This window comes from Rutidosis leptorrhynchoides, chromosome 7, assembly GCF_046630445.1.
Source record: "Rutidosis leptorrhynchoides isolate AG116_Rl617_1_P2 chromosome 7, CSIRO_AGI_Rlap_v1, whole genome shotgun sequence".
Taxonomy (NCBI): domain Eukaryota; kingdom Viridiplantae; phylum Streptophyta; class Magnoliopsida; order Asterales; family Asteraceae; genus Rutidosis; species Rutidosis leptorrhynchoides.
In genome coordinates this window covers 373,767,992-373,790,686 of record NC_092339.1, presented here as the reverse complement: position 1 = coordinate 373,790,686, position 22,695 = coordinate 373,767,992, and the positions used below count along the sequence as shown (strand labels likewise).

General features: G+C 35.5%; 1 protein-coding gene across 1 annotated transcript; it reads left to right on the top strand.

Moving 5' to 3' along the window:
- Nucleotides 1-3,887: 3,887 nt before the first annotated feature.
- LOC139858896 (uncharacterized) lies at nt 3,888-5,528 on the top strand. Its single transcript, XM_071847734.1, has 5 exons — nt 3,888-4,006; nt 4,114-4,192; nt 4,311-4,399; nt 4,509-4,593; nt 5,065-5,528. Exons 1-4 carry the CDS (start codon nt 3,952-3,954, stop codon nt 4,589-4,591), a joined length of 306 nt encoding a protein of 101 aa, XP_071703835.1. The 5' UTR covers nt 3,888-3,951; the 3' UTR covers nt 4,592-4,593; nt 5,065-5,528.
- Nucleotides 5,529-22,695: the final 17,167 nt, after the last annotated feature.

Sequence of the window (22,695 nt, the reverse complement as noted above, 5' to 3'; positions counted from 1 at the left end):
TTACGGTTGAAACTAGAACTGAATAATCCCTAAAGACTTTAGAAATTACATAAATTTTATGGAGTATTTATTCAATAAAATTGAAATTATGAATTAATACTTCGTTATTTGTTGGTGTTTGTAACCCTTGCACCATATTCTCTAAAGCCACTACTCAAGCGCGAAGCGCGTTGACTTCTTCTATTACACCGGGGTGATTGTCGGTTCGGACGAGCGGATAAATAAAATCTAAAATTTGATGTAGTATATAATCGTGACGAGATACTCTGGAAATGAGAGAGAAAATGGTGTTTCGGACCGGTTCGCCGGTAAGTGCTTCAGGTTCATCGCCAAGAGGGCAATGTGGTGGATGGAAGGGATCACCTTCTTCTTGTCTCCAATTATTGAGGAGGCTACGAACCTATCCCCAATTCATCCAGAATAGATGATGGCTAATTGGTTGATCCATTCCGGTCACACTGCTTACGAAGCTTGAGTGGGATTCCATATCGGAATTCGAGGGACTTGAACTAATGACGAATTCCATTTCGTTCGATTGAATAAAGGATTTTTCGATATGAAATGATTTTTCGGCTATCGCGTGGTATTCTAATTACATAGAATATCTATATATATAGCGCAAAAGATTTCGTAGATTACGGAGGAATTTACGGGATATGTCAGGCAAAGTTTACAGTAACAGATACGCTAAGATATGAATTTTGTCTATACACTATTCATGCAATCAATGCAGTAAGACGTGTCTAGACTAAGAATGATAAGCAGGCAATTTCCGACAAAAATGATAAGCAAAACTTTTGACATGCAGACACGGTCGAAGTTCAGGCTAATGCATCCTAATGACTATCAGTTAGACACACTAATGCAGACCTGGTTCGCTAAGACTACCGCTCTGATACCAACTGAAAGGACCCGTTCATATACATTATAAACGATTCACAATAGTTGATTACATCGCGAGGTATTTGACCTCTATATGATACATTTTACAAACATTGCATTCGTTTTTAAAAGACAAACTTTCTTTACAACGAAAGTTGACGGCATGCACACTATTTCATAATACATCCAACTATAATTGACATAATAATAATCTTGATGAACTCAATGACTCGAATGCAACGTCTTTCAAAATATGCCATGAATGACTCCAAGTAATATCCTTAAAATGAGCTAATGCACAGTGGAAGATTTCTTTAATACCTGAGAATAAACATGCTTTAAAGTGTCAACCAAAAGGTTGGTGAGTTCATAGGTTTATCATAACAATCATTTCAATATATTAATAGACCACAAGATTTCCGTTTATAAATATATGTACACTCGCAAGTGTATAAAAGTATTCTATAAGTTGTAGGCACCCGGTAACAAGCCTTAACGTTCATTTTTTACCCTCTGAAGTACACCAGATCATGTGTGTTTAAAATAACCTCGAAGTACTAAAGCATCTCATAGTCAGGATGGGGTTTGTCAGGCCCAATAGATCTATCTTTAGGATTCGCGCCTACCATACATAGACAAGTAGTTTAATGTTACCAAGCTAAGGGTATATTTCTGGTTTAAACCCACGTAGAATTAGTTTTAGTACTTGTGCCTATTTCGTAAAACATTTATAAAAACAGCGCATGTATTCTCAGTCCCAAAAATATATATAAAAGGGAGCAAATGAAACTCACCATACTATATTTCGTAGTAAAAATACATATAACGTCATTTAACAAGTGCAAGATTGGCCTCGAATTCACGAACCTATATTAATTATATATATTTATATGTTGGTCAATATTTGTCTAACAATTTTTGGTCAAGTCATAGTGTACCACAATCCTAATGCTCGAGACTAATATGCAAAAGTCAACAAAAGTCAACTTGACCCAAAATGACTTCTAAAATTTATACGTGTTTATTATATAACTTAACTATAGTCGTTTTATATATTTAAATATATTTATTAGATTTTATAATAATAAAAGTCATTTATTAATAAAAATTTATATTAACGTTTATATATGATAAAATATACTTTTATATATCTTAAGTAGTAAAATTTATAAAGTTCACTTAATATCGTAAAACTATAATGGTAAGTATTATTAATGTAATTATATTACGCGTGGTGAAAAATATCTTTGTATCCCCTATTTATTTGATAAAATAATATTGGTCATAATAATAATAAGTAAAAGTTGTATTATTTTGTAATAATAATAATTATTATTCTATAAAAAAATAACAACATTTATATTTACAAAAAATGGTATTATGATAAAATGATAATACTAACATAATAGTAATAATGATATTTTATAATAACAATGAAATTTCTATTAAAATAATAACGACGATAGTAATAATAATCATTTTAACAATAATACTAAAATTCAGTTGACTATAACTTCTAATCCGTTCATCGAAACCATTCGATATCTAAATGAAAAGTTCTTAATTTTTCGCTAGCTTTCCAATGACATGCATATCATATACCCTATCTCAGTAGCATATGTATCTAATTCAGGATTCAACAAACCTATCTAAGGACAATATCGAATGTACAAGCATGCATAATCCTATATACTCGAGCACTAGTCAGGGATACACTATTGATATATAAAAGTTAAGTTATGAGTGCTCACGTATCAATATTGAGATTCAATATTGCAAGAAAGTACGTAGACGCAACGGAGATGATAAACACTAGATTGACCTCACAAGCATACCCATGAACCATACCCACCACCTCCATAGCTATAACCCATAATTTCCTTAGCTTCGACTCATTCAAAAAACTATTTTGAAATCACTCGTACATCACTCCGTCGTAATATTTTATGTATACTAATAATATCTTGAAATAATACAGAGCAAATATATATATATATATATATATGTATATATATATATATATATGTATATATATATATATATATCGATTGAGAGAGTTTAGAGAAATATATTTTTAAGTTTCTATGAAATAATGAAACCTATTGAATTCTATTTATAATAGATTTTTGGATTATTAAAGTGAATTATTAAAGTATGAATTATTAAAGTAAATTATTAAAGTATAAATTATTAAAGTGAATTATTAAAGTATGAATTATTAAAGTTAAAGTAAAGTAAAAGTAAAGTAAAGGTAAAGTTAAAGTATAGTAAAAGTATAAAAACTATGTATGTATAATACGCGTATTAATATATATAATATTAATTTAAATCGTTATATATATTTAATGAAATAAAATATAAATATCGTTATATTTATTATACTGGTTAAGTAATGAGTTGTCAAAAGTGATTCTAGATATTTATAAAAGTTATATACGTTTTAATAATAAAGTTCTTTTTAAACTGAAAACGTTTTTGTACTTTTGAAAATAGATTAATAGAATATTATGGAAACCAATTCTCCACTAGCTTTTGTCTAACTTTCGTAAATGACACTTTTTATTTTTATTTATAAATAGCTTTACAAATTATTCCGAATATCGTTAAGAGGAATAGATTTTATCAAATCATAGTGGACCTCTCAACAGAGACTTGTAATCATAATTCAATGTTTCTGATAATTCAATCATTTAATATATTTTTTTTTTAATTTCGTCGATAATCATATTGAAACAAATACGTTCATATAAAGCATTATATGTTTAAATACTTTGTTGACATTTTCAATTTATAACATATACACATATACATACATATTCATATATGTTCATTTAATGGTTCGTAAATCATTGGAATTTGGTCGAGGTTTAAATGAATGTATAAACATAGTTTAAAATCCTTGAGATTTAACTTAACAAACATTGCTTATCATGGCAGAATAATATAAAGATAAAGTTTAAATTTAGTCAGAAATTTCTGGGTCGTCACATGTGAGTATTCTAACAATTTACTTCAAGGCTTTCGTTGGTTCTATGGACCGACTCTGGTTAGTTTCGAGGAGTTTTGCTTATGTTTTCGTACGCTTTGCGAAGTTTAGCAACATTGAGATTATACACCATCACAGGTAACAAATCTGTTATTGACAATTATTCATAACTATTATAAATTTCCAGCTGACTTCAATAAATTATAAAAAAAAACTTCAAACATATTACACCGGCTCCATCCAAGGCATCGGACACGTTGAAGAAAGTACCAGCCCAAATGGAGAAATCACACTTCGCCGGTCAATTGATATCATTAACCTCAAGTAAGCATCTCAAAGTATTTATTATATGTATACAAACTAATAGGAATATATCTATTCTATATGTGCAATGATCTTTTGAAATAGTGATCTAACATTTGTTGCGTGTTCTCATTTACAGGCTCTCAGCTACCGGTATGTATGATGGCGGTGTCAGTGTAACTAATTCATTATTGTCACTTGATTCAGATGTATTGTTGGAGCCTGAAGGTTTGTTTTCTCGATTCTCCTTTTGTAAGATTAACGATAATTTTATCATATTAGATTAACTATATTGATGTATTCATGTCATTTAGTTTTTTTGCCTGATATGATGAAGGATTTAAGATCCCACCATATTTTCTTAGTCAAGTGAAGTCGTTCATGGATTGTTTGTTATCAGATGTTCGAGCAAACGGCTAGAGGTTTTTATCTTATTTGAAATTTCTTTGTCTTTAAAAGGTATTGGTTTTTATATTTATCTAATTACATTATTTAATTGTTTGAAATGATGTCTTCGTAGTTAATTGAATAAGGCTATACTACTTTTGTATATGCTTTATATCTCACTATTCGGTTTCTTAGGAGGACCAGATATGTTAGGTTTCCTTCTCGCGATGTATTCTTATTTTTATATCTCACTATTCGGTTTCTTATTTTTATAATGAAGTTTTTGAAGTTGGTGTTGGGTGATTGCACTATACAAAATAGAATATATGTTTTAATAGTAATTGAGTTAGCCATTGGCTGCACTAAATTATTTTTCGTTAACACTATGTTGCACAATCAGATTCTTTTTTAAAATGGGTCTATTTTGCTTCTGTATATTTCATATGGGTCAAAATGTTTACTATTGTTGAATTTTGGGTCACAAATGGCATGACATATTAATGAAGATATAGGTCATTATTACTACTATAATGAGGAGATGAGTGGGCCAGAGTTGTTGTGACATCAATAAAACCTAATACTTCAATAGACCAGATCCATTAACTCCAAACAAGGAAAAAGAGAATAAGGAAAAAGAGAAAAAGGTCAAACCATCAGCAAAAAGAACCTTATTTCTAGATACGCGTACACCAGAACCAAAGAAGAGGAAAGACAAGCAACCATCTACATTTCATAGCATCCCACGAACTATACTTATGTACATAGGAAAGGTAACTCAAGTAATATGCAGTAAATAAGCAATGAAGCCATTTTGCAAATAATAATAGGATAATATATGAGGGCCACTCTGTGTACGTCACCAAAAATAATCGCCGCAACGCGCGGTATGTTATTTTCTAGTTAACATCAAGTGATACATCATTATTAACAAAATCATAATTAACAAAATCAGATACATTATTATTAACATCAGAACAAGAACATGTACATTACAAAATTAGAAACAGATGTGCAATTAACATCACAGTGGTTTAGAAACAGAGATATTAGATCAGAGATATTAGAAAAGTGAGAGAAATAGAAGAAATTATAAAATTGATATTACCTGGAGAAATTGTTGCTGTTGATTGAGTCGTATAAATTGAAAAGCATAAATTAAGTCGAATAAATTGAGTTCTGGAGTTGAAAATCCCTTTTATAAAGACGTAAATTAGCCGTCCTAGTTTTAACGGCCCAATTTTTGCCTCCAGGCCTCTTTCCCGCTATTTTTTTGCTAAACCCAATGAGGCGCACGCCTCTCAATTGAACCGCCTCGGAAGCAAATCGAACTGCCTCAGCCCAATGAGGCGTACATTTATAATTACCATTGAGGCCTGAAACGGAATTTTGGAAAAACGTACTGAGTCGCGCCTCGAGGCGTACGCTTTGACCTTTTTTTAAAACCATGGTTTCATCTATTTAGTTTAGTTATTACAGTAGTATGGATGTTCATGGTTAAGTAAGCAGTTACATGTAGTACAATAAAAGGAGAGTGTTTTTTAGTTCTTATGCTGAGTTGAACAAAAAGTTGCTGCATACTGTTTAGTCCTTTCTTTCGGATCGTTTTTGGGTTGCTTGTCATCTCTAGCAAGTGTGTATTATCAAGCTATGACTGTTAGCAAATGTCGTATTGGTTCACCAATTTTGTTCTTAAATCGCCAACCCAACTCAATTCAAATTGTCATCTCTAATCAAACTAGCTTTACAAATGTAACAAACATAGTCATAATTATGGTAAAAGATTGATCGTTTATTCATCGAAGACTGCAAACGACTTTAACAGCTTCATCAAAGACTGCAACCTGATTGACATTAATTTGGGTGGAAGAGCATTTTCACTTTTCAATAAATCGTTTACTCAACGGTCCTTTAATTGATAGATTCTTGGTTTCAGATGGTATTTTGAATAGATTTACTTGTCTTTCAGGTTACATTCTCTCTAACCTCTGGTCGGATCATTGCCCTATTATACTTCGCAACGAAAGCATTGATTATGGCACAAAGAACAAAAATTAAATGAAAATGTGGCTAAGACCTCTTTGTTGGAACAAATTGCATCTTTCGACAGTAACATAGATGGTGGTGCTGATCCACAAAATTTGGTCCCCAATCGATGTGCTGCTATCAGATCCTTGGAGGAATTAGAGGCAATGGAAACACGCAACCAGGCACAAAAATGCAAAAAAAAAAAAAATGGCTTATGCATTAGGAGACGAAAACTCGTCTTACTTTCATTCGACCATTAATCGCAAACGGAAGAAACTTCATATCGAAGGGGGTCATGTCTGATGTGATGAGGTGTGGATTACAAATCCTACTCAGGTGAAAGATGTTTTTCTAAACTTTTTTCACAGATAAATTTAAAGCTGTTGCGCATGCTTTATATATTACACCTAGCACACACATACAGGTCATACCTCCTGGTTCAGACAACAACAAATTTCATGCTGATTTTTCAGAGCAGTATATAAAAGAAGCGATTGATCTTGTGGGAATGATCCTCCTGATGGTTTCACTTTTAAATTCGTGAAACACTTTTGGGATCTCATGAGATGTGACATTGTTGCTATGGTGATGGACTTTATGTATACGGCTACTATTCCAAATGGATGTAACTTTTCTTTCTTCTATTTAATTCTAAAAGAAGAGAACCCGTTGCATGTACAAGACTTGCGTCCAATAAGTTAATCGGGTTACAATACAAGATCATTGCAAAGATTTTGGCTACTAGATTGGCAAAGGTGATTAGCAAAGTCATTGGACCAAGCCAAACAGCATTCATTAAAGGCAGGCAAATAGCAAATACTTGATGGTCCTCCCTCTAACGCTTAACGAAGCGCGATTACTTGGTGCAAGAAAAAGAAACAGAAAACCTTATTATTCAAAATCGATTTTGAAAAGGCATTTGATTCGATCCATAATACATTTTCTCCATGATGCGTTTCATGGGTTTTAATGAAAGCTGGACTTCATGGATTCGATCAAGCCTTATTTCGTCAAAAGCTTCCCTTCTTCTCAATCAATGGTAGCCCCTTTAAGGAATTTCCGATTGGTAGAGAGGGCTTCGTCAAGGCGATCCCTTATCACCGTTTCTTTTCATAATCGTATGGAGGGCTTACATGCAGCCTTGAAAGCAGTGGCGATTCCAGAATTACAACTCAATGGGGTCCCGAAATTTTTGTCAGTATTAATTATATTTGAATGTTATTTTAGTAAGAGTTTACCTTTAGAAAAAGACAAAATTTCATTCCTCGTCCCTGAACTTTACATCAACTTTGACTCCTTGTCCTTTTTATTTTTCTTGTGCAGCCCTCGTCCCTAATGTATTAGAAATCTACATCCTTCGTCCTCCTATATATTTTCTGTCTATTTTGCCGTTACACTCCTATCACGTGCAGAGCATGTGGGGGTAAAAAGGTCATTAAACTACAGGTTCTTCTTTAATATTCAATTTAGTCCCAAAATTATAAATCATAAACCCTAATAAATTCAAATTCATTCCTCTTCTTCCTCTTCTTCCATAAATCATAAACTAATAGGAATCATCAAATTAAAAAACTGTCAAGGAACCATAGTTGCATAATTAGGCAAAAAATAAAAGGTAACTTGTGATATTTTCAAAGTGAAAGAAACAGACCTTCTGTCAGTTGCTGACCAAAACTGACAGCAGATAGCTTCATATTCGCAGCTTCAAATGATAACTAATACGATAAACAATCAAGAATTTTAACAGTGAACCACCAAATTTTCTTAAGAACTTTGCACCACCTTAACAAAAGGGACCAGTTTTTCTTCAAAGTCTTACTCAACTTTCAATCGGTGATGTCGAAATCATCGACGGCTATGTAACATACGCTGAATTTGAAAGTGACTTTGGATATGAAACTTTTTATTAGTTTAGATCTAAAACTCAAAAACCAAATTGGATCTAAAACAAAACACCCAAATTGAAAATAAAAGATCCAAATTAAAGAAAAATGAAGGCGGTGGTGCTGAAACCGCCGACGGTGCTGGAGTTGATGAAGTCACCACCGAATGGGTGGCGGGTGTCGGCGTGTTTGGTGACGGTTGCCAGAGATATATGTATCCTCGTGTTCCAAAATTCTCGATCGATCTGGGTTTCAAAGTGAAAGAGGAAAGAGGAACTGAGCTTTTAAGATGATGATGATGATGACGACGATTGATATTGGCGATCAAAAAAAGTGCGATGATGAAGACGATTTAAGATGATGATGATGATGATGATGATGATGATGATTGCAGATCCAAAAGCATAGTTCCTTTATACATCTGATGTATTTTTGGTTAATGGAAAAGAAATATGTAAAATGATGAAACTACCCTCACATGCTTCGCACATGATTACACTTAACGTCTGAATTTGACAGAAAGTAAACAGGAGGACGAGGGATGTAGAATTGTGATACATTAGGGATGAGAAATGCACAAAAAAAAGAAAAATGACAGGGAGTCAAAGTTGATGTAAAGTTCAGGGATGAGGAATGAAATTTTGTCTTAGAAAAACTATAAATTCGAAAAATATATGGGTTCCGACTAGTTAAATTTAGTGGTGTACTATACAATTTAAAAGAAATACTATAAAGTTGAAAAATATATGGGTTTAAATTTAGTGGTGTTCTATAAAATTTAAAGAGTATTTTTTACTAAAAATTTTCAAACTAGTGGTGTCCCGTGACCCCATCGGGTTATACATAGACTCGCCCCTGCTTGAAAGATGCGACTGATGCTGCTTTGTACTCGCCTCTACACATTGGTACCTCTAATCTTTCCTTTGACTTATCTTCTTGTATGTATGCTGATGATGTTATTTTTATTGGAGAATGGAACGAACAAAATCTGGTAAATTTGGTGACTATCTTAACATGTTTCTTTACTGTCTTCGGTTTAAAAATAAACCTACACAAATCGATGCTATATGGGATAGGTGTTCCTTCAGTATTAGTGGAAACAGCCGCAAACAACTTTGGATGTTTACCTTGTACGTTTCCTTTTAGACCAAATATAATGCAGCGTCAAAAGAGGAAAGAAACGCCCCAAAAAATGACATGGCATATGATTTGGCAAGAAATTTGAAACCCTGACGCCCTTAACCCTGATGCCCCCTGACGCCTCGGGGGCGTCAGTCAAAAATCTGACGAAAAAAATGGTACGTGCCAGGGATGTATGGACCAATTAGATTTCAGTATTAACATTTATATATTATTAATTAATATATTTTATACCCAACTATCACTCATCACAAATTTAACACTTCTCACTAAAAAAAATTCACTTCTTGACCTTGCCACATCACCACATCACCACATCTGCCTTTGATGTCACGGGCAGGGTTATATATGGTTTTATTCACTTGGGTCTCCTAGTTGGCCGCAATATGCCCAAAGCAGAGAGTTGGAATACGGTGATTGAAAAAACAAAAAAAAAACATCTTGCGTCTTGGAAATCGAATCTTATTTCGATGGGAGGAAGACTAACACTTATCAAGTCGGTTCTTGGATCGGTGGTAACTTACTACATGTCATTATTTAGAGCTCCGAAAAAAGTCATTACCTTGCTTGAATCAATGCGGGCATCCTTTTTTTGGGGTGAAAAAAGAAAATACCCGTAAAATCCATTGGGTAAATTGGCGTTTAAATTTTAAACCCGTTAGATCAAGGGGGGTTAGGGGTGCCTAGTCTAAACTCCCTCAACTTGGCTTTGATCTATAAATGGAGATGGCGGTTTGTCTCGCATAAGGATTCGAGTTGGTCAAAACTAATAGTAGCAATCCACGGTCAATGTTGGGGTCTGGACGTTCCATGCTCCACCAACACTTCCGGCACTTGGGCTGCTATTAACCGCACTATTGACCTGCTTCATGGAGAATATGCTCTAAATCCCTCTCTGATTCGCCTTCAAAATTGGTGATGGCACTAATGCTTCTTTTTGGTTCGATCCATGGCATAATGGTGACTCGTTTGCAGTCCGTTTTCCTCGCCTGCTCAGGCTCTACACAAATAAACATTGCTCTGTTGTTTCACGTTTCATCAATAATAGCTGGTCCTTTTGTTGGCGAACACAACCCAAATATGGAGTTGAACTGGAAAACCTCCAGGCGCTAAATGACACTCTTCCGAATGTTTTCTCTAGTGCAGGTACCGGATAAGTGGTTGTGGAATGGACATACTCTGTCTCAATGACTAGAAAACTTATCGACTCGCATAATGCAGCTTCTTTCAACAAACCAACTATATGGTGTAAACATGTCCCAATAAAGATAAATGTGTTCATTTGGCGTTTGAAGATCGAAAGACTAGCAACAAAGATAACCTTATCAAGTCGTGGGGTTGAGTTAGAATTTTTGCAGACTTTTCACAAGTCTCTAACTCACTCTGGGTTGTCGTGTATTTCTAAATGAGGATATGTCACAAATGTGGAAATTCAAGGAAGAGTGCGTGCCTTGAACTCTATTATATTTCACTTGTTTTAACTTAGTACTTGAAACAATTTGATGACATCATTGAACACTTGAGATTAAATGATACTGAGTACTCATATGTCACCGTACCAGTTATAAGCACACCATAAAATTGATTTGTCCTTATTTCTTCTTAATTCATCATAATCATCTATTCATCTATCAATCTCACTATAACTCTAAATCATTACCAAATCGTTTAAATGTTATATGAATAGGAATTATGTTTACGTTTTTTAGTTTCTTAATTTGCTTAGTTTTTGAGGACTGGGACTAAAAATTGTGGAATGTGTTCACCTATTTACACTTCACCATCTTTCTTTTTCAGTAAGTGAATGTTAATAATCAGGACATGCATCGTTACAAATTTAAAATGTTGAATAGTAATATTTACTTATACGTTTGATTTTTTTTTTGCGGGTACACGTACGTACACAAATGTTGGAAAGATAGTAGTGACGCTGGGATGGGTCCCTCTCTAATCACTATCAGAATCACTCCATTTACATGTACCGGAGATGTAACTATATACAAGTAGTTCATGCAGCACACATTTAGAAAAGGTATCATGTTGATTAACTTTCGACGCATGTATCCAGTGTTGGAATCAATTTAAAATACCTTTGGCCCAGGTTGTGCCAGTTTGACCAGTTGACTTTGTAAATAATCCTTATTCCAAAACAAAATAAAATACGGGAAAAAGAATGTAGATATTTGTTTAGCCAACTAACAATTGGTTCTCTGACAGATATGAACTACACTACTAAATGATTACATTTGGAAAAGTTATGTCACTACCTATACCTAAATTCCTACTCCGTATATCTTTTAAATTAAACGTACAACTTAAATGATGATTACGTAATATTAACGAAGGTTTCTGCACAAAGAGTAAGTGAAACTATAATGCATGTCTTATGAGAGCTGAGTGCAGACGTTGGTTGAGTTTTTGGGTCTTCTGAAGTTTCCTCAAAATCCAATTTTGAGTGTACCATTGGATTCGTCTCGTCGAACCGAGTTCAACGCAAAAAACGGTGACTTAAACGGAGTTATAACGAGCCAAGAAAACATGGTCAAAGTTTGGTCAACTCGCCGGAATCTCGCCGGAGAAGACGACCGGTGCCGGAATTTTCGCCGGAGAAGAAAATCATGTAGCAATTCACTGTAGCAGTCATGTAGCAATTCACTGTAGCAGTCATGTAGCAATTCACTGTAGTAGCTGGCGGCAATGTAGCAAGTTCCTGTAGCAGTACTGTAGCAATTCTGAAATTTTACAATTTGGTCCCTGAAATATTCAGAATTTCAATTTTGGTCCCTGAAGTTTATAACAAATTATAATTTTGCCCCGTAAATGGAATTTAAGCCGCGAAGTGTCAATTCCACCATTTTCAACCGTTCCGGACGTAACGGTGATCTTTGTTTTCTACAATTCAACCCCGTTAGTGTTGAAAAATCATTTGTAAGGTGATAATGTCCATAGAAGAGTCAACATCATCTTCTGGAGCTATGATTATGCTCACAGCCACAAACTACACGCTGTGGAAACCTCGGATGGAAGATCTCCTCAGCTGTAAAGATTTGTTCGATCCTATTGAATTGAAGGGTATAAACCCTGATTCCGCCAAAGAGATAGATTGGAAGAAATCAAACTGAAAAACTATTGGTCAGATCCGTCAATGGATTGATCATAGTGTCTTCCACCATGTTGCACAAGAGACAGACGCATATGTCCTCTGGAAAAAGTTGGAGGACATGTACCAGGCCAAGACTGCTCGGAATAAAGCCCTGCTGATGAGGTGTTTAGTCAACATGAAGCTCAAAAGTGGAACTTCAGTTGCCGAGCATACCAGTGAGTTCCAGAGCTTGGTCAACCAGTTATCGTCTGTAGAGATGCCGCTTGGCGATGAAGTTCAGGCGCTACTGCTACTTAGTTCCCTTCCCGATAGTTGAGAAACGCTGGTAGTAACACTCAGCAACTCAGCCCCGAATGGCAAACTTACCATGTCAATGGTCAAGGATGCCCTATTCAGTGAAGAGGCAAGGAGAAAAGACATGGGCACAGATCAGACCCATGCCTTTGTCACAGAGAATCGGGGGAGACAGCGAATGAGTAGCAAAAATAAATGGAGAGGCAGCAGCAAGAGCAGGGGCAGGTCAGCTGATGGCAGAAAACCAACATATAAATGCCATCATTATGGATTAGAGGGACATATGAAGAAGAACTAATATAGATTGAAAGAGGAACAAGGTCAAAGCAGTTCACAGCCGAAGAATAAGGGTGGAGAAACATTAGTGACTATCTCTGGTGATGTAGCTTATTGTTCAACCCATGATGAGACATGCCTTCACGTCTCACGAGAAGAAACATAATGGGTGGTAGATACTGCAGCTTCCTACCACGTGACTCCATATAAGGAATACTTCACAGCATACAAAGCTGGTGACTTTTGAGCTGTGAAGATGGGAAATTCCAACAGTTCCGCTGAGATTGTCGGAATTGGTGATGTCAAGATAAAGACAAGTTTTGGGAGCACAATCACTCTGAAGGATGTCCGCCATGTGCCAGATCTTTGGCTGAATCTACTTTCTGGGGTAGCTCTCGATAAACAGGGCTATGATAGTCATTTCAGTAGAGGCACATGGAAGTTGTCAAGAGGCGCTATGATAGTCGCTCGAGGACACATTTGTGGCATACTGTACAAGACTCATGTGAAGATCTGCACAGGCAGCATTAATGTTGCAGAAAAGGAGGCTTCACAAAAATTATGGCACCAGAGACTCGGTCACATGAGTGAGAAAGGGTTGTCTACCCTAAAAATGAAGATGCTTAGACGCTGCACTAGATCCTTACAATCATTGTCTGTTTGGTAAGCAGCATAGAGTCTCGTTTAATTCATCTTCAACGAGAAAATCAGAGTTACTCAGTCTGGTACACTCTGATGTTTGCGGTCCCTTGGAGGTTGAATCAATTGGCGGCATTCGATACTTTCTGACATTTATTGATGATACTTCTCGAAAGGTGTGGGTATATTTCTTACGGACGAAGGACCAGGTGTTTGATTACTTCCAACAGTTCCATGTCACGGTAGAACGTGAGACAGGAAAGAAGTTAAAGTGTCTTCGATCCGACAACGGCGGTGAATACTCTTCCAGGCAGTTCGATGCCTATTGCAGATCATATGGCATCCGACATGAGAAGACGGTCCCACGTACCCCTCAACATAATGGTATAGCAGAAAGAATGAACCAAACAATCATGGAACGTGTTCGGAGCATGCTCAGTATGGCTAAGCTGCCAAAGCCATTCTGGGGAGAAGCAATCAGAGCCGCATGTTACTTGATCAACCGATCTCCATCATTACCACTGAATTATGAAGTTCCGGAGAAACTTTGGTCTGGAAAGGATCCATCATACTCTTACTTAAGAGTATTTGGATGTTTGGCATACGCACATGTATCCAAGGAGCTCAGCCAGAAGCTGGATGCAAGAACCACTCCATGTATATTCATAGGCTATGGAGATGAAGAATTTGGATACAGATTATGGGATCCAAAGGAGAAAAAGGTGATCAGAAGTAGGGACGTGGTGTTCCATGAAAGCCAGACAATAGAAGATATTGAAAAGCCCACAATATCTCAGAAGACAAATGTTGCTGCTCAGGTGCCAGAGGCAACAACGGAATCATTCATGAGAAATGAATTTTTAGTGCAAGAAGAAATGCCAGAAGTAGAAGATAATGAGAAAAATGATGGTGCTGAGCAGGGGGAGCCACAACCCCATCTGCCAGACATTCCAGAACCATCACAAGGCCAAGATGATGGTGGATCTACTCAGAATGTTCCAGAAGTTCATAGATCTGAACGAGGTCAGATTCCATCGAGTAGATATCCAGAATTCGAGTACCTTCTACTTACTGAAGATGGAGAACCAGAGAGTTTTCATGAAGCAGTAACTCATAAGGATAAAGAAAAATGGTTGCTCGCAATGCAGGATGAGATGGATTCTCTGCAGAAAAATCAAACTTATGAGATTGTAGAACTTCCACGCGGGAATAAGGAACTGAAAAATAAATGGGTGTTCAAGCTGAAAAAGGATGGTAGTGGAAAAGTGGTGAAATACAAAGCACGACTTATATTCAAAGGATTCCAACAGAAGAAAGTGATTGATTTTGACGAGATATTTTCACCAGTAGTCAAGATGACTTCAATTAGAGTCATACTTGGATTGGTCGCAAGTATGAACTTGGAGCTTGAACAGATGGATGTAAAGACAGCTTTTCTTCATGGAGATTTACATGTAGAAATTTACATGGAGCAGCCGGAAAGGTTTTGAGGTTTCGGGAGATAACCTCGTATGCAAGCTGAAGAAAAGTTTGTATGGTTTGAAGCAGGCACCTAGACAGTGGTACAAGAAGTTTGACTCGTGCATGATGAGTCAAGGGTATAAGAAATCTACAGTAGATGAGTGTGTCTACATTCAGAAGTTTTCTGAAGGAAATTTCGTTGCTCTTCTACTATATGTAGACGATATTTTGATCGTAGGGAAAGATGCAACGAAGATCAACCAGCTGAAGAAGGAACTCTCTAAGTCTTTTGACATGAAAGACTTAGGACAGGCTCAACAGATTTTGGGAATGCAGATAACCCGAGACAGGAAGAATAAAAGGTTATGGCTATCTCAGGAGAAGTATATTGAACGAGTGCTTTCACGTTTCAATATGAACAATGCCAAACCTATTAGCATTCCATTAGCTAACCATTTCAAATTAAGCAAGAGTTCTTGTCCCTCATCCAAGGAAGAGATCGGGGAGATGTCCTCAGTACCATATTCTTCAGCAGTTGGAAGTTTGATGTATGCAATGGTGTGTACAAGGCCCGATATTGCTCACGCAGTGGGAACAGTGAGTCGTTTTCTCTCGAACCCTGGGAAAGATCATTGGAATGCGGTAAAATGGATTCTCAGATATCTTAAGGGTACAACGAATCTATGTCTTTGTTACGGGGGAGCTGATCCAATCTTGGAAGGCTATACAGATGCGGATATGGCCGGAGATCCTGATAGTAGGAAATCTACTTCAGGATTCATTTACACTTTTGCAGGGGGAGCCGTTTCATGGCAGTCAAGACTACAGAAGTGTGTTGCATTATCCACAACTGAAGCAGAGTATATTGCTGCCGCAGAAGCTGGAAAAGAAATGTTGTGGTTAAAGCGTTATCTCCAAGAATTTGGAATCAAGCAAAAGGAGTACAAGGTATATTGTGACAGTCAGAGTGCTCTAGATTTGAGCAAGAACTCCATGTACCATTCTCGTACAAAACATATTGATATTCGCTATCACTGGATACGCGAGGTAATTGATCGACAACTGTTGAGACTAGTGAAGATCCATACAAAGGAGAATCCTGCGGATATGTTAACAAAGGTGGTGACTCGAGAAAAGTTGGAGTTATGCAGAGACATAACTTGAATGTTCGTGGATTCGGCTGGAGGGGGAGAATTGATGGTTTCCAGCCGTCATCTAGATGGCTTTGTTCCAGCCGTCATCTAGATGTTCAAAGCTGCCGACGTTGACAACGCGTATAGAAGTGGCAAACTTGAACATGATGAAGGCCGCCAACTTCCACCAACCTTCTTCGTCCACACCATTCACCGCCATAGAATTTTTGCTATAAATAGAGATGCAAACTTTCATTGTAAATCATCTCAAAATCACTCAAAGAAGTGTAATCACAACCTAGATAGTGTGTGTGAGTTTGAGAGTTTTTTTGTAAGAGTTTTGTAATACTCTGTAAATCTATTCTTGTGAGTAATAGAGTTGTTTTTCTCTCAAATTTGTATCTCCCAACGTCCAGGCGATCTTCTCTTTCTAACAATTTACAAATGATTAGACAGTCTCATTGATAAGATACAAAAAGGTCTATGTTTTTCATACCTAGGCTTATTTATAATGACTCAAAAGTTCAGCTCTTTATAACTAGATTTCTTAATACGAAAGTTGATACAGAATGATACAGTAAGGTTGTAGTAGTAAATTACCCATCTTTATCTCGTGACTTTATCAACCTAACTCAATTTTACTAACTTGTCTTCAATATGAATGAACTATATGTTTAATGCTTAACAATGTTCACTCGACATGCTGTTTTTTTTCAGACTAGTGGTGCATCGCGTTAAAGTTGATTAGACTAGCAGCTATTCAGGTCAATTATCATTCAGGTTACAATTTGTTAAACCATTAACTTTGATTATATATATGCTTTGTTAACAAAATACTTGTGAAAGAGGCAACACTGACGCCATTTGAATGATAATTTTGATTATATTTGCACTGCAGTAGCTTAAATTCTGATTATATTTGCAGTGAAGTGGTTGGCGTAAGGCCGTGAGTGTATAACAAACAAAACTGTAGTGTTTCTCTTTTGTGTATGTTAGATTGTTTTTGTTCGACAATTATTAGAACTCCTATATTACAGATTGTTTGTTTATTTCCGCCGTGATACAAACATCCTCTTACGTTTATTATGGTGATCTTGCAGGAAAGATTCGTCTCTTTTAAACAGAAGAAAGCATTAGCAGTATATCCTTTGATGAACTACGTAAGTGTTGTTTGTATTAAATTCCCATATAGATAAAGGTTGTGAAATGGGTGAACTGGCTAACTGAATTTTTATTACGAAAGAGATATCCATGTGCAATCTTTCTTACCGGTTTATAGAGGGAATAAGGAACACTTACACATAAGGGTTTGGTATGTAAGACCAGGGTTTGCACTGGTATGCTGCTATGAATACTTTTGATTATATTTGCACTGCAATAGCTTAATTTTGACTATTCACTTTATAGCATTGTAGTTCTTATTCTATTATTATGCTTTGTTAGACATTTTTTAAAATTTTCTTTATTTATTTGATGCTGGGTAATGAGTTTACAATGATGCAGTTATATGAATGACAGTAAAGATAGTTAACTTTTGTAGAAGAGATTTTAAGACATTTGGGTGGTTTTTGTTATGAGTTGAAATTGGGTATTGTTCTATTAGTTGAAATTGGTTGATTTTGGTTGCTTTGTTTTATACTCCGTACTATACATGTTTATAATGAGTTTCAGAAACTGTAATGGGTTCTCTGAAATATGTTGATGTTATATATAATACATATACATATTTAATATAAAGATAAAAAATAAAAAATATATATTATTTTCAGAATTCAAATTCTTGTAGGTTTTTGACGCTTATATTTGTAGATGTAGGTTTTTGACGCATATATTTGTAGAAGTGTCAAATAGGGAATTTACCAAAGTGCGTGAGATAACTGATCTTTTTTGACAAGTGTTTTTTGACAAGTGTTTTTTGACAAGTGTAAGTGTCAAAAAGTGAGCTGTCTTGAGTCAAATGGAAATTGAATGTTGGCTGCTAGAAGCGTTAGAAAGTTGCATTTTTTTTACATGTGGAGGCATCAAAAAGTCAGTTGCTTTGTGACAATTGCAATGGTGAAAAACTTGCTCATTACTAACATATAAACGCGACAAAAAATGAATTATTTTTTACACAAAAAGTCGTCAACAATTTCCAAGTATTTCTGACGCCCATATTTTCCACGGAAATGAAAAGCGTCAAGATTTTCAATTCTTGCAATCTTAGGCGTGAAAAAACAATGTAAAAAGCGTTATTAATTATCTACTTTTTTGTAGCGATATTTAATTTTAAATTAATTTTAATAACAGGATGGAGCATCTGACTCATTGACCGAGCTAACACAAGTGATTCGAGATGTGGATTTGTCTTCTGGACAATTTGGTAGCCTTGGGGTTATTGGTACAATTGAAGACAATCTTAATGGGTTAACCATGAGCTCGGGTGGGACCCATTACCAGCAATACAACTTGCAGTACCTTTGTTCAACATTTATTGCTTTCACTGACAATGAAGCCTTTTTAAAAAATTTTGGTTGGACGGCTGCAAGTTTCTGTTACGCAGGTGGAAAGTAGGAACGTTGAAGTGATGAAGCACTTGAAGCATTTAAATAAGTTGCCATCCTTTATATCTTTTTGTTCTTAATTCACCATTATTTTATTTAAGTTAATTAAACAAAAATACCCTCACATGTCATGCACATGACATCACTTAACCGAGAAACACTAACGCTCGTTAGTCCTAGGGTGATCCGCGTTACAAAAGCAAACTTTAAGGTCATAAAAATCAAAATTAAAGAAAAAGGTCATCCGTGCAATTTTTAACAAACTTTAAGGACCAACGGTGTAATTGTGTCTTTTATTTTATATACTTCATGTTTTTTTAATGCATATGATCTAAAAGTCTATAATTAAATGGCTTTTGATTAAATGATGAATACGTATGAAACCAAACTATCATCCAAATTGGATTAATCTGATATGAACGTCAAAGTGTCATCATCATCAAACAAGCATAAATGAAATGATCAAGTATGGCATGTAAATGGTGAATGCTCAAAAGGGACAATTCCCATTAGAAGAACAAAAAAAATAATAAAAAGATGTACTTTCAGAAGTTAGGCTAAAGAACATATTTTGGCTGGGGATATATTTCAAATTGTCCTAAGTCAGCGTTTTGAACGCCGTACATTTAATTTGCAGACCCGTTTGAAGTTTACAGGGGCCTTAGAATTGTCAACCCCAGTCCATATATGACTTACTTATTATAGGTTGTTTGTTCTTCTGAAGCTTGTAATTGAATTTATTTTGTTCAAGACTTTTTCAGAAATGGTAATTTGTTTAAGTCTTTTGTTTCTATGAACACATACATGCTAGAGGACCTATCCTTGTCGCTTCAAGTCCCAAAATTCTTACTCGTGTGAAGAAGGTAATTAGTCAGGACATTATCTACATATAAGATTAGCTTCCAGTCTCCAAATAACAAACATATAGTACTTTTCAGAAGCTGAATCTAATTAGTTCTTTTATATATATTTATATATTACTTTTCTCAAATGCAGGCCCTTGCATCTGAAAGAGAACTTGTATTTGTGTTACTTGATCCTGATGCATTAGTGGATACTGGACGAGTGCTCGCTCGCCGGTTCTCCAAAAGCTTAGAAAATAACAATGAAAGGGTTGAACCCGACTTGACATTTGTTTTGGATGGGATTTTAGATGGAGTCTGTTTACCTTTTAAAGTGAGGGTTTAACAAGTGTTGCAGTCACAACCGAATCTTATACTTTCATATAAGCTTATTAGCAACACCCTCGAGTTCGTAACCATGACCTATGCACTGGCTGCACACACATCATTCACAGGTCCTGTGAGAAATGCTTGAAGGTATAATTACTAAATTCATCATAAGTTGTTGTAAATTCCTTATATCTTTGTAAAGTTTTCATCTTTTATTGATCATGATCTTTTTTGTATATTCTTGGTGAGTTATTTTGCATGATGAGATTATAATAAAGTGTTTTGGCAATGTGGGTACGAATTTAATAGGAAGCTGTAGGGTATTATGATGTTGATTGATGCATGAAGATTGGGATATTAAGTTCTGGAATCATAGTTTTGTTTTTAATCAACATTGTTTTATTCAATACATTGCATGGTATAGATGCTTTAAATGTTCAATGTGCACTGATAACATTAAGAAGTGGGTTGATTGGATAAGGAGATACCTTTTATGTGTCAAGACGGGCGGGTTGAGTTGACCCCGTAAGACTCTTTGTTCATTCTCAAAACGAGTGTTGCAGAACTCGGAATTACTCGGCGAGTTCTCGGTATTTGCAACTCTGTGAGTACTCGGTCAAACTGGTTCAAACTCGGTCAAATTCAGTCAAAACTCACAAAAATTCAAAAAATTACATCTCAAAAATCAAGATTCTGTCAAAATATCTAGTTTTTGTCATTACAACACATTATGCAATTCAAATGTATTCAGGACATCTTTTCATGTACTTGTTATTAAATATTGTACAGTAAGGTATAGTTGCAGGACAGACAAATTGAAGAATGGAAAGGCTATGTTGAATTTGGCTTGGAAGATTTCGTAATTCGTTCTGTTATGAATTAATCACATAAATGACGATGACTTATTGTTTGATTTCACAATTTTTTCTAGATATTATATCAATTAAGAGCTCATGCAATATTTCCAATTACTTACGAGTTACGACTATCAGAACAGAACAGAACAGTGCATATTGCATATATTCAAGGTTGGAGAACTCGCTACTCGGGGAGTACTCGGACGGATATGTTGACTAAGTTTGACTTTGACCAATGTTGACTGTGTCGTGACTGTTTTTGATCATTTTCCCGAGTAATTCCGAGTGTTGGCCAAGTTTTGACCGATTTTTCGAGCTTTGACCGAGTAGTCACCGAGTTGAAAAAACTGAGTACTCCCCGAGTACTCACCGAGTAATTCTGTGTTCACGAGTTCCTGTATTTTGGGTAAGACATAGTCAAAGGCAGGTATGATTTGTCTGTTCTAGAAGCTTCTTTCCGTTTAAGTGATTTGTTTTGAAAGTGCCTCTTATATGTGCGATTAGAACCAATATTTTCATATTAGAAAACTGCATAAAGAGTCTTATATGTGCGATTTTGAAGTTGCTTTTCTATAATTTAGATGCAGCCCGGGTTTGGGAGCTTGCTTTGAAGATGCAAACGCGTCACAAAATGCCTGCCCTTCTATTTGCAGCAAACTAGGATGACCAAAAATCGCTCATTGAAGACAACGGAAATTAGATGCACATATATAATCAAAGGCTTTTCATCGTTAATTTAATTACTGTAGTTTTTTACTATTGCTTATTAAGAGATAATTTGGACTCGGCCCTTAGCACAGTTTTATGCTATAGAGATCATGTATGAGTTTGAAAGGTAGGTAAAAAGTAGTCTTGTTTATTCTTTCTCATTTCATACATCTGTTAAGCAGTTTTGATACTACGTCCTTTATAAAGCACAGATCTTTTTTACATTATTTATTATTATTATTAAGACAAAGAAACTAAATATGAAGAAACTATGACATGATGACAGCACTGATATCTTTGTGATCATTAATGTGAATGCTAACCCTACTTGGTTCCTTAGCCTCGCTTAACTTTTGCATCGAACGATACTTGATCCACTCCTCCTTAACCAATTCATTGAACCGCCCCAACTTCGACTTTGCCCTGGCAATCTTACCTTGAATGTGCTTATAGGCTAGTACATGTAGCCTTTCCTTTTCGTTCTTCCATCCCTTTACATACAAGCAAAATAAAATAAAGATAAAAATTACCACTATACTCTAACATTAAACGTATTTAATTTTTTATTACTTTCTAAAAATGAATTTTTTTACCTGTCTTGTTACATCGTGCTTGTACAACAAGGATCCAGTTAAACTCAGAATCGAAAGCGGGTTATGTCGCCCCTCACTCAATAACACTTGAATTTCAAACGTATGTTGTGAAGTATTGTCGTCATAGGCATCATCAACGATTTTTCCAGCAATACCTATTCTCCCGTATTCGAACCACACGAGATCTCCGGTATAGGCGTCTCCTAAAATTCGAAGGTACAATTAATATTGGCATGGTTCCAAAAAACAAAATTAATAAAAGTGAAACCTAGAAAGTATAAGTGAAACCTGTGCATAATGTGTGAAATGA

Bases quoted from the DNA above. Each gene is read 5' to 3' on its own strand.
- LOC139858896 (XM_071847734.1), top strand. From the start codon at position 3,952: ATGTTTTCGTACGCTTTGCGAAGTTTAGCAACATTGAGATTATACACC. The intron at 4,007-4,113 runs GTAACAAATCTG...GCTCCATCCAAG, and splicing joins GAGATTATACACCATCACAG to GCATCGGACACGTTGAAGAA. The intron at 4,400-4,508 runs GTTTGTTTTCTC...GATATGATGAAG, and splicing joins TGTATTGTTGGAGCCTGAAG to GATTTAAGATCCCACCATAT.